The sequence below is a fragment of the Macrotis lagotis genome, chromosome X (genome assembly GCF_037893015.1).
Source record: "Macrotis lagotis isolate mMagLag1 chromosome X, bilby.v1.9.chrom.fasta, whole genome shotgun sequence".
NCBI lineage: Eukaryota > Metazoa > Chordata > Mammalia > Peramelemorphia > Peramelidae > Macrotis > Macrotis lagotis.
Genome location: NC_133666.1, coordinates 674109256 through 674121570, shown reverse-complemented (window position 1 = coordinate 674121570; position 12315 = coordinate 674109256). Strand labels below are relative to the sequence as shown.

Genomic DNA, 12315 nt, shown 5'->3' with positions numbered 1-12315 from the left:
GGGTGTCCCTCGCCAATCTGGTTCCCCCTTGCCCTTCTCCGGCAGTCCAGGGCTGTAGCCGCACTCACTCCGCTGTGACCCTTGGAGACTGGAGTGACCCCTTGGACCCTGATGCAGAGGCTCAGATGGTGTACCGGCAGCTGCTTCTGGGGAGAGACAAGCTCAGGTGGGTCTGCATGAGTCTTAGGGGAGGAAGATGTTAGGAGGGTGAAGGGAGAATTGGGAAGTGCAGTAAAAACTATGACCACCAGAGGTCAGCATGGTGACCAGGCATCAGGAGCCAGAAGGCATCTTAGCCATCTCATTATACAATTGAGGAAACTGAGGCCAAGCGACTTGTCCAGGATTGCATAGGTACTAATTAGCAGAGCTAAGATTTGAGTCCAGGTCTTCTGGATTCCAAATTCAGTATTCTTTCTACTGTCACAGGGTCACGGACTCAGAGATAAGAGAAGACTTTATAAAATTTAAATAATGATACTAATAATGATACTAGTTGATATATGCTTATATACCTATATGATATCCAACATTTATATAGCATTTCCATGTACCAAGTGTTGTGCATTGATATGTATAAACTATTATACATGCAACACACATATGTTAAAAATAAATATATACACACTTCAAGATTTATAAAGATTTTACACATATTATTTTGCTTGATCCTCACTACAGTCTGTGGGGCACTGAGGATAGTATGCCAGTTTTGGAGATGAGGAAACTGAGGCTCACACAAAGTTCAAACTCTGTTCTTCCTAACTCCAAGGCACTCACTATTTCCATTATACCACACGGTCTCTTTGAATGTCAGAGCTGGCAGGGACCTTAGAACAGGGAATGTCAGAGCTGGAAGAAACCTTAGAGCATTATAAAACTGGGGTGGGGGGTTGAACTAGCTGGTCTTGAGATTCTCCTTTAGCTCAAAATTCATTAATTCATGTGATTCTGCTGCATTGGACTTTTAGCACTCTCTAGTCAAATCTCTCCTCCCTAGTGTCCCCCCCATTAGAATTAGACCTTGAACTCAGGTCTTCTGACTCTCCAACTCTCTCTCTGTGTCTCTCTTTCACTCTCTGTCTCTGTCTCTATGTCACTCTCACTGTCTCTGTCTCAGTTTCTCTTGTCTATGTCTCTCTGATTGTCTCTCTCTGCCTTTGGCTCTGTCTCTGTTTCTGTCTCTTTTGCTCTGCCCAGGAAGAAATATATTGAGGCATCGGAAGAAGAGATCAAATTGGAACAGGAGGTGACCCAGGGACAGAGTGGCCAGGAAGGTGAGAACATATGGTCAGAGTCCTTCTCCTCTCTACTCTCCCCATGGACATATTTTCATCATTTATAGTAGGGTTTTCCCTGGTGCCTTCCTAACCAGAGCCCCTGGAAGCTTGAGAACTTTGACTTAGGGTGGAAAATTCAAAGAGTAACTAAAGGCCCATTCGACCCAGCTCCTTCCTTGCCCTGCTTTGCTCCATCCCCAATGGCAGCACCAATACATGCGCCCCCCTTTTCCATCCAGTGACTGCATTCTAGGTGAGCCCCACTGGTAGTGTTTATCCCAGGAACAAATAATCCATGGTTTCAACTCTCTTCTGTTATCAACCTGCTCTATGACCCTAGTTGGCAGTCACAATCATGAATCTAGAGTTTTCTCTACTACTACCCTCAAGATGGTCTTAGGATCCTTTCTCACTTACTTGTGGTCAGCATCTAATCCCATCCCATCTCCCCAAATCCAAACAGAGTTTGGTATTAGCATAGTCTAGCAGGTACATCTCCCAAAAAAGGAAACCCCATATTTTCCATGGTTCAAGGAATTGTTTTATAATTCTCTTACTGGTTTGGATGGTGAGCTCACCAGACTTAGAGCTTTAGACTTCTCTCCAACTCCTTTATTTTACAGAATAGGAAGCTGAGGTCCAAAGGAATAAAAGGATTAGCCTAAAGTGTTGGGTAGCAAGGATTAGAGTCATAATGCAAACCAGGGACTCTGACCTGATAACATACTTGACTTGGTCTAAACGGGGTGGCACAGTCTCTTCACCAGTTTTCTCTTTTCTCTTCCATCAGGAGAGGGATCTACTGTTCCTGAGCAGCAAAGATCCCCCACTATTGCAGTTGCTTCCCATCTACTGACTGTGATTGAGGACCTGGAACAGGCCCACAAGGTCTTTGAGCAGCAAGAGAAGGAGAAAGTAGCTAGAGGCTCCCTTCATTCCTAAGGTCTCCATTCTCCAGTTCAGGACATTGTCCTCCTCCCATAGTCCTGGGTTATTTTTTATCAGGGAAGGAAGAGCTAATGTCCAATGAATAGTAAAGGGCAGGAGCCCAGAAGACACCTGGCCTAGCCTTGACTCTCCCCAGGGCTGCTTCCTGCCTTTTTGCCTCTTCCCTTTACTCCTTGACTACTCAGAGATGCCTGGAAACTCATTTGCCTGAGATGACCCCTCCAGCTCCTTGGTTGTCACCAAGGCTGAGCTATCCAGGGCCAATACTTGAAGATTCTGGACTGTTTCTCAGATAGCCCACTGCCCACACTGCTCTAACCCTCCGGCTGCCCTCTAGGTTTTACTCCAGGGCATGGTGCTGAGGACCTTTTTCCTCCACCCATGGTCAAACTCTGAAGCTCCAAGGATCCAGTGTCCAGATGATGGGTGTCAGTGGGGAATGCATCAGGGAGCCAGACTCCATCCAGAGAAGTAGAGAAGACCAAGCTCCCTTTGGAGATATTGGATCTAAGGAATTTCAGGAACCATCTAGTTCAACTCCCTTATTTTACAGATGAGGAAAAGGAGCCTAGGAAAGTTGAGTGACTTGGCCACGGGCACTAAGAGCTAGAGAAAGGTTTTGAATACAGCTCTTGACTCCAGAGCTAGGAATAGAGTCCTGGGAATTAGACACATCATTCCAAGAGGTGAACAAAGGAGAATTTGGATCAATTGGTGTCTTCAAGAGTGGAGATGGGATAGTATGGAATCAATCATATTCTTCCTTGAGAATGATGGCTTCTACTGACAAGGAGCCACAGTTGGGGAATGGAACATTTTTCTAACCACTCCAGATGAGAAACAAAGTTCAGTTTCCTCAATAAGCCTCTAAATTGATTGAATCAGTTTGACCCCCATAAGTTTTGGTGGTCCAAACCTATGAAATATGGATTTTTTTAGTCATTTTGATCCTTTAGCCCACCCAAAGTAGTTGCCCATCATTGGCCCTCTGTTCCTAGGCAGGGCCACTCAACAACCTCTTCCTGTGTTTGTTTTTGAATATTTACTCCTCAGTTTCCATACATGATTTTGATACTTCACAACACTTTAAAATACACCATCAAGGCTTCTCTTGGAGACCTTCAGTGATGGGGAACTCACTGCCTCCTGAGTCAACCCATTCCTTTCTGGACCAATATAATTTCTTGACATCAAGTCTAAAAATGCTACATTCTGGCTCTCTACTCCAAGTTTTACCCTCTGGGGCTTAGCAGAACACAGCTAATCCTTCTCAGGCCTTTAAATGCTTAAAGATGACTATTGTGTCTCGTTTATGTTGTCTCTTCTCTGGGCTAAACAATCCCCAGTTCTTTCAATCAGTTCTTGTATGGTCCAGTCCTTTGTTTTCCATCATGGTGCCTGCCTTTGAACCTTTGTGACCAATGCAACACCCACTGTGCATGAGCCTTCTCAGTTCTAGGCTTTTAGCCTCAAGAAGGAGGAGGGGAGGGTGCTCCTTTCCCCAAGCCCAGCCATGAGTGTCTGGTCTTGGTGGTAGATGCTGTTGATCTGTAGAGGCTCTGGGACCCACCCACTCATCTAGGACTTTTCATGAGTCAATTTTGTGGATGTCTTTGTTGTATTCCCTTATCACTTAGGGGTTCCTCCTATGACCTCTTATACTTGGATGGATCCCCCCCAGCTGTATTTGGGGATTGAAGTTAGGAAAAAGAGTGAAGTAGCCAAGGCTGAAAGGGTTAGGAGTTGGGATAGGGACATTCTTTCCAGAAGATTCTAGGATTTTGAATTGTAAGAATTAGTAATTATCTAATCCAGGGGGTAGCAATGTGACATGGTAGTTAGAACGCTAGTCGTAGAGTCAGGAAGACCTGAGTTCAGATCCAGTCTCAGGTACTTGACGCTTTTTTTTTTGACAAGGCAATGGAGTTAAGGTCACACAGCTAAGAAATTATTAAATGCTGAGGCTGGACTTGAGTTCAGGTCCTCCTATCTCCAGGGTGGGTGCTTTATCCACTGTGCCATCTAGCTGCCCCTAATTGACACTTTCTAGCTGTGTTCATTTGGGCAGGTCATTTAAGCCCAATTACCTTGCCAAAAAAAAGAAAAAGAAAAGAAAAAAATTATCTAGTCCAGTCGCCTAATTTTAAAGAATGAACAGGGTCCTAGAGGCAAATGGAATTTAAACTCAGATCCTTTGACTCCAAATCCAATATTGTCCCTATACCACAATGGTCCAAAGCAGAGATTCTGTAGTTTGGGATTTGACTCTACCAAAGACCATAAGATGTGCAGAGTGCTGGAAGGACCCTAGGCTGAGGAGTGCCTCAACCAAAAGCTATCAGTGGTCCTCTGTAGGAGGTGGGCTAAAGGAAGGGAAGAATGCTTCCACTTAACTTCAGGCACCCCAATAACTACAGTTTCATCTTTAGGCAGCAGGGGGAGCGCAGCTCCATTCCCTGAGACTGTATTTGAATATTCCTAGAGCCTTCCCCAAAGGAGCTAGGGCAGTTTAGAGTATGGTAAACCACCAACAAAAGAAAGCCTGGGAGCTCAGATAGGTCTCAGTCGATGGATCCCCCACCAGATGTGGGTTACGGGGAGATATGACTAGTATGTGTGCTGGGGAGCTGAGTGTGATGTCTTTGTGGTCATTTGGGGAAAGGACCTAAATACATTTTTTTCTGAGGGTGTCTCAGCTCTCCTAGTCCCCCTAACTATGTCTGCCACGATTGTCAAGCTTATTTAGGGGAGCAGGAAGGATGCCCTGGAAAGGAAGAGTGAAGAGTGGTTGCTGCCAATCCCTGTTCTCCCTCTCTGTTCTAGGGACCACAACCCTAGTAGGGATCTCTGCCCGGACTTTCCTTCCTCTCTTCCAACATCTTACCAATCAACATTTATTAAGACTTACCATATGCAAAACTCTTAGGGGTTCTTGCTCCAGGCTCACCAAGAGAAAGTACTCTGGGGCTAAGGGACAGGGCTGAGGTTTCTTGATTTTATTAGTTCCTGAAGAACATAGGTTCAGAGATGTGGGGGACCTCAGAAGCCATAGAGTCCAATCCATTCATTTATATATTAAGTTCAATAGATGTGCTAAATAACTGAAGTGAATGAATGAATGGCAAGTCGATGGATGGAAACTTGGCACTGTATGTATGGGTTGGGAAGGGAGATGAAGAAGAGATGTGGATCCACACCTCTCTAGGACTGACAGGGGAAGGTGCAAATTTCACTTACTATGATCTGTTGGCATTCCAGGATTTTCTAGGGGTCTTAATGAACCCCCAGGGGCTAATAATTTTCTGTTTGGTGCTAGAATCACTGCACCACCTTGTGGTCATGCTCAGAACGACATTTCCCCCAACATCCTGGGCTAAACAGTTCGTCCAGTGGGGCAGCAAGAGTTATCCCATCTCCCTTTTCCAAATCCTCCCCTTCCAGAGGGAGATGTAGAGTGATGCATCTTCCCCCCACACCCATTCCCCAGCCTTTACCAATGGGAGGACAACATGGGGAGGAGAAAGGCGATTTATTTCTCCACCCACAGTGGGACTGGTGGTTTTTTGAAAGAGCAATTGTTGACATCCCTTTAACTCCTGGCCGACTTCCACAACGGCAGCCAATCGACAGAGGCAGAGCTGGTGAGTTGCCTAGGCAACAGGTGCCTGGTTGGCTGGGAGCTGTCATATCTTTGGGTTTCCCCCCCCAAAACACAAACAAAAAAATTAAGGGAAGTTAACTCTTTGTCACCCACTCTCCTTTTTAAGGGTTTTTATGGTAGGGAGGTCTCATCTGAGTCCCTATCCCCAACCCCCACACCTAACTAGTGATTGGCTCCAGGATGGGGCTTATACTTCTCAAAAGGGGTGGCTCAGAAATTCCACATTTGGGATGGAATGGGCTTGGTATGGGAGAGGACCACCTCTGTGGTCACATCTGTCACCTCCTATAGGCAGATTGCAACAGGGACAGGCAGAGATCAGGGTGGGACTAAAAGGGAAGGTGAGACAAAGAGAAAAAGAAGCAAGATTCCTCCCCATCACCCTAGTGCCACCCTCCCCCCTCCCCACCCAGGGTTATCCATTTATTTCAGCAATTTGTGCATGTTTCCCCCCTCCCACCCCCAAATACACACAACATAGAGCTTGGAATCCACCCAGAATCCCAAAATCCATCCCTGTCCACTAGGAAAAGACAGTTTGGTGGGGAGGGAGAAGGAAAGAGGGAGGGAGGGAAGGGGATGGGGAGAGAGAGAGACAGACAGAGAGAGAGAGAGACAGAGAGAGAGAGAGACAGAGAGAGAGAGAGAGAGAGAGAGAGAGAGAGAGAGAGAGAGAGAGAGAGAGAGAACCAGAGACAGAGAGTCAGAGAGCCAGAGCCAGAGCCAGAGCCAGATGGAGACAGAGAGAGAGGGAGGGAGGGAGGGAGAGAGAGAGAGAGAGAGAGAGAGAGAGAGAGAGAGAGAGAGAGAGAGAAAGAGACAGAGATACAGACAGACAGAGATAGAGAGATGCTTCTAGAAGGGTCTGGATATTTCTCTATGAGGTCTGTGTGTGTGTGTGTGTGTGTGTGTGTGTGTGTGTGTGTGTGTGTGTGTGATAGCATGGAAGGGATGCTTAGTTCCCATTAGGTTAGCCTGTTAGCCAAGGCACAGATCTGTTATTCCCTGGCTGTGTGGTCTTGGACACACCTCTTCTGCTATGAACAGACGAGTAATTCAGATCAGCAGATCTCTAAGACTTTTTCCAGTTCTAAGTCATTTCCCCTTGCCTGAACTTCAGTTTTATTCATCGGTAAAATGGAATTATGAATACCTGACTTGCCCACCTCATAGGGTTGTTGTGAGGAATGTGTTCTGTAAACTGAATGCTATCAAATGGGAATCGTTATTTCATTCAGGGGCCCAGGGTGTTTTCATGGAGGATTTTTTGGTATATCTTTTCTTCCTCCTCAAAATGTGTATCTGTCCCTTGCTGTCCTACTGAAAGAGAGGAGATCTAAATGTTTGTCCCCAACCTAGACCCTGGTAGAATTGATTTCCACCTTTCCAGGTAGTAGAGATCCTGGCAGCCTGCCTGTTGGAGGAGGTGGGGGAGGGCAGCAGAAGGTAAAGGGATAGAAAGTGAGACATCCAATAGAGCAAGGAGCATGGACAGCCTGGAGGAGGGACCCAGGTCTTAGTCCTTTGAAGATGGCTCCAAGACCCCCTGGGCTGTGAGCTCTGCCAAGACGTTGTCCAGGTAGTTGGGGTCTGGGTAGCCATGTCCAGTGAGGTTGGAGCCGAACTCTGTCTTGTGGTGGATCTCATTCCAGACCACGGTGTCCGATTCACCCGTTGTGTTAGATGTGCCAATGGTGAAGATCAACCTCCTGTCCCAGGCCATGATGAGCAGTCGGAGCACCTGAGGCAACAGCGACAAGGGAGTTACAGACAGAGCCGGGGTTGAGGGTAGCGGCCGCTCAGGGGATAGAAAACAGAAGCCTCCTCTTCTAAAATCTCTTCCTTCCTGATATACTCTGGACTAGAATTCCCTTCGGATGGAAGCCTCTCTCTCCAGGAGGTTCTCTCAAAAGGCAAGTGTGATACCTCAAAGGGCTGATACTTTAGGAAAAAGTAGGCTCTGCCACTAATTCAATAAGTGAATGCTTCTGGGCAAGCCAATCCCCCGAGGCAATGTTGTGCTCCTCTATAGAATGAGAGGAGATTACTTTCTGAGATGATCACTAAAGTCTCTTCCAGGTCTGACATTTTCTCTTCTAAGACTCCTTTTGGCTCTGAGGGCAACAGATTGGATTCAACTTGAGATGGTTTGGTATCTTCAAACCTGAACTCTAGGGAGGACCCAGGGTTAGGAGGTGCCATCTAGGGCAATGGATCCTACAGAGAAGTTCCAAAGTGATCCACTGTGATCTCACCACCCTTGAAGAAGGGCAGAGGTGAAGAGAAGCTAGTCCCCCTCCTCTCCCCTCAGCTGTGGGGCCTGGCCAACATTCTTCCCTTTTGTCCCCTCCCTTTCCTTCCAGATGACCTACCTTGCGGCCCTTCTCATTGTCAGGCAAGTAGCAATGCCGGGGAAAGCCTCTCGCTGTGAACTTCTTGCCAGGGTTGGGGTGCTCGGGACCCTGCAGTGGTGGGGAGGGATGAGAGAAACCAGGCTCAGGGAAGGGAGACTTGGTCCCTCCCCTCAACTGTTTTCAGCCTGGTTGTTCCCCTCCTAAGCCCAGTCTTGAATCATGGACAGAACTTTGGGGGGTTGGCAGAGCTGTAATGGGGACATAAGGGGATTATCTCTGACAGCCAGCAGGTGGAGCAGAAACCAACCTGGATTTATTGTTTGAGTTCATGCCTAAGAACCAACTTTCTTGGGCCTAGAGAATGTTCTAGATTTCTTAGGATATGAAAATCGGAAATATCCCCAAGTATTGATTTTCTTCTCATAGATGGGGCACAGCAGATCTAGGATAAATCCCCTGGGACCAACGTTCCTCCCTCATGAGTCTGGGGGCTCCTCTAAGAGTAGGATCTTTAAATGATGTGATCTGCACAAGTCCTTGGGCCTAGGTTATCCATAAAGGCCCCCCCCAATAATACGAACTCTTAAATACCACAGAAAGGTATGAGAGGAGAAGTGTGGTGAGGCAGGCCAAGGATAGCTGGGGGCAGAGCACTGGGAGACAAGGGCACCTTGTGGACTAGGGTGAAGGGGGCCAATTCACCTGGATCCCAGTAGGGATGTCATAGACAATTCGGATAGTCTGGGTATCCGTGTAGCCAGGGAGTGAATGGGGGATGAGGTGGAATTCCATCTTCCCAGGAGGTTGAGTCCCTGTTTTCTCTCCATAAATGGCCTTACAGGTGGGGCACTGAAGGCTGCCATCCTGCTGGGCAGAAAATATAATTCCGGATCAACACCCTCCCTCGTTCAGCTGCCCTTTCCCACGGCATAGCTTCAGGTCCAGGAAGCCAGGGCAGAGCCTTCTGAGGTCTCTCCTCCCTAGTCTTGGCCTGTCTCTCCCCATTCCTCAGACTAGCTCTTTTCACTACCATCACTTCTCCCCTCAGTTTCTCTCTTCCCCTTAGTCTATCCTTTTTTTTTTTTCACTTTTTCACTTTTTCCCATATTTAACTTTTCTCCCTCTCAATTTCTTTCCCCCTCAGCCTGTTTCTCCCTTCTTAATTTTTGTCTCTCCTCAGTCTGTTTCTCTTCCCCTATCAGGTTATCTTACCCTCCCCCCCCAAGTCACTCTGTCCCCTTCAGCCTATCCCTCCTCAATCTCCTTCAACTTTTCAATCTCTCTCCCACACTCAGTCTTTCTCTTTCCCTCAGCCTGTCTCTCCTCTCCTCCACTCCCATCCTGGGCCCTCCCACCTCCCCCTGTTTGCACCCCGAGGCCACCTTCCCCAGGGATACCTTGTTGCCATTGTTGTACATGGCCACTAGGCACAGGAGATGGTACATGTGCCCACACTTGCCCAGCTTGCCCACAAGCTCCGGTCTCACACCCTTGTGGCGGAGAACGCCCTCATAACCAGATGCTGTGACCAATCGCTCCATGCAGATAGTGCAGTCCTGCCAGAGATGGGGGCAAAGTCTTATTCACAGAAACACAAGATGACAGGACTCTGAAAGGAACGGGAGAACTCTAGAATCTGCCCCATCATTTAGTTGGGCAAGTTGGAACCGAGGTCCAGAGAAAGGAAGGGACTTGGCCAGGGTCACATAGTGACACAGCCCAATTCTCTTGACTTCCAGTTTGGTGCTTGATAGAACTGCAGCTTTAATGAAGAAATCACTCTGATATTTGTTTGTTTGTTTTTTACTCCATGCATGTGATTTCATTTCTACAGGTAACTCTCAAAAAGTCAGTCAACCAACATTTTTAAAGTGTTTCTGTATCAGATAGTTGGGTGGCAGAGTGGATATATATGGCATAATATGCCATCATCCCTATTTGATATAGCTACCCCTCTGGATCTGGAGTCAGGAAGACCTGAGTTCAAATCCATCTTAGACATTTACTAGCTTTATGACCTTGGACAAGTCAGTTGATCTCTGCCTCAGTTTCCTTCTCTATAAAATGGAGCTAATAAGAACATTGACCTCCTAGGGCTGTTGCAAAGATCCATTGAAATAATAATTATAAAGCATTTTGCAAACATTAAAATGCTATATAAGTGTTAATTATTATAGATATCATTATTTTTATTATTAATAATACTATATAATGGGACTATACTAATCATTGAGATACAAAGAAATGACCTCTCTTAAAGTAAACTGGCACCTGCTTAATAATTTATAATCTTCAGTGGTTGCCTGAGACACTGAAACTTCCCAGGAATCCCCAACAAGTCTGTACGAGTGGTGACACTTGAACCCAGACCTGGCTCAAGATGCCTCCCTAAAACCAGCCACAATGTGTCTCTGAGAAAAGGAGTGAGGAGATGAACTCCCCTCCAGCACTGATTCATTATTTGACATTTGTGAAGCTATACAACCTCTTGGGGCTCTTGAAAAGAGAAAAGCGGTACTTTCTATGCTAGAATATTTCATAGACTGAGAACTAGAAGAGTCCTTGAGGATCATCTCACCTAACCCCTTCATTTTAGAGATGAAGGAAATTGAGACTCAGAAATAACTCACCCCAAACTCCTTCCAGCTCTGGGATCTACAATTCATTCTATAGAATGGATGTCGATAATCTATATTTCCTTGTCTCTTGCTTCGTTCAGCTGACAATCCAATGAATTCTATTCCTCGATATTTTTTTTTTTACATTTGCTCCTCCTCTCCCTTCCCACTACTACTGCTCCAATTAAGGCTCTTATTACCTCTTACCTGAGTAATTTCAGCAGCCTCTTAACTGGGCTTCTCATTCCAACTCATCCCCCCACTGAAGATGAATAACCTTAAATCACTGCTAGAATTGTCACTCCTTTGCTCTAGAACCTTCTGCGCCTCCTTATTATCTAAACAAAAAGACCTTCCGACTTGCATTCAAAGTTTTTGAAGTCTGGCTCTAGCTTTTGCTTGTATTACTTTCCTTGGCAAACTCTAGGATCCAGCCAACCGGATTATCTTCTGTGCTTTCTTGACCCACTCTCTCATCTTTTCTTTTTTGCTCATAATGTCTCCCACTGCCCCCAACCCCCCATCCTGGGAACAGACCTCTCTGACCCTGAAAAGTCCAATTCAGTTGCTGCTGCTCCCACGGGACCTCTAACACCTTCAACATCCCCTCAAGATGTAAAGGATCTCTTCAGTTTTCCTTCATCTTTACTAGGAGCTGTCCATTGTACTTAACCTCATCTTGTGACATTGATTGCTTGTGCACATCCTCCTCCAGACTCCACAAACACCCTATAAGCTTTCCCCATGCGGCCCTATTGGTGTTTTGTTCTCTTTGCATCTGTAGGGCTGTGCATATACTAGGGATCTAAAGCAATGTTCCTAAAGCATAGGTTTGATTAGGTCACTCCTCTGCTCGATAAACTCCTGTGAGGATGTCAAGGATCAAATATAAACTTATCTGGCATATAACTTTGCCTTTACTTACCTTTCCAGTCTTCAGATACTCTACTCTCCATCCAGTTCTACTGCACTGCTTGCTGGTTTTGTTCTTGATCCTTCACCTCAAAATTATGTATCTTTTATACTTGCTTTTTCCCATAGTCAAAGTGACTCAGTTTCCCTGACTTCCTTTAAGACTTAGCTCAAATCGCTTCTCTAGAAGGCCTTTTCCAGTGCCTTCCCCTCTTAGAGTGCCTTCAACCTATTCTATGTAAGACATCCTGTATGGATTTAATTATATACATCTTGCCTTCCCCATTAGAATGGAAACTCCTTGAAGGAGGCGGGGACTTTTTTTTTTCTTTCATCATTTTCCTAGTGCATAGCTTTATCAAAGTCTGGTACACAGTCATTGATTACTAGCTGACTGGCTAACTGTCTCCCCAGCATTATTCCCCTTGCCCCTTCTTATTATTCCTAACATATGGCATTTCATCTTCTTCCTGCAGACTTTTGCCTATGTTGTCCCTCATGCCTGTTGTACCCACTCTCCTCATCTCTGCCTCTTAGCACTC

General features: G+C 46.1%; 2 protein-coding genes across 6 annotated transcripts in view; one reads left to right on the top strand and one right to left on the bottom strand.

Annotated features, from left to right (window-relative positions):
• The window catches only part of RASAL1 (RAS protein activator like 1), a 42052-nt gene extending 38466 nt beyond the window's left edge, over positions 1–3586 (top strand). For 2 of the 4 annotated variants that reach the window (XM_074205803.1, XM_074205800.1), the window contains 3 exons: positions 46–166; positions 1201–1277; positions 2071–3586. In XM_074205803.1, the coding sequence (XP_074061904.1) occupies positions 46–166; positions 1201–1277; positions 2071–2222 (350 nt within the window). In that variant the 3' untranslated portion in view covers positions 2223–3586. Of the gene's footprint in view, positions 1–45; positions 167–1120; positions 1278–2070 lie in introns of those variants that run through there. The other 2 variants (XM_074205802.1, XM_074205804.1) reach the window with 2 other exon arrangements.
• A 3188-nt stretch (positions 3587–6774) lies between these two features.
• Positions 6775–12315, bottom strand: part of DTX1 (deltex E3 ubiquitin ligase 1) — a 61966-nt gene continuing 56425 nt past the window's right edge. The window contains exons 7-10 of one of the 2 annotated variants that reach the window (XM_074205798.1): positions 9641–9799; positions 8946–9110; positions 8262–8351; positions 6775–7630 (exon numbers count right to left, since the gene is read on the bottom strand). In XM_074205798.1, coding sequence (XP_074061899.1) covers positions 7406–7630; positions 8262–8351; positions 8946–9110; positions 9641–9799 — 639 coding nt within the window. In that variant the 3' untranslated portion in view covers positions 6775–7405. The remainder of the gene's footprint in view (positions 7631–8261; positions 8352–8945; positions 9111–9640; positions 9800–12315) is intronic. The other variant, XM_074205799.1, reaches the window with a different exon arrangement.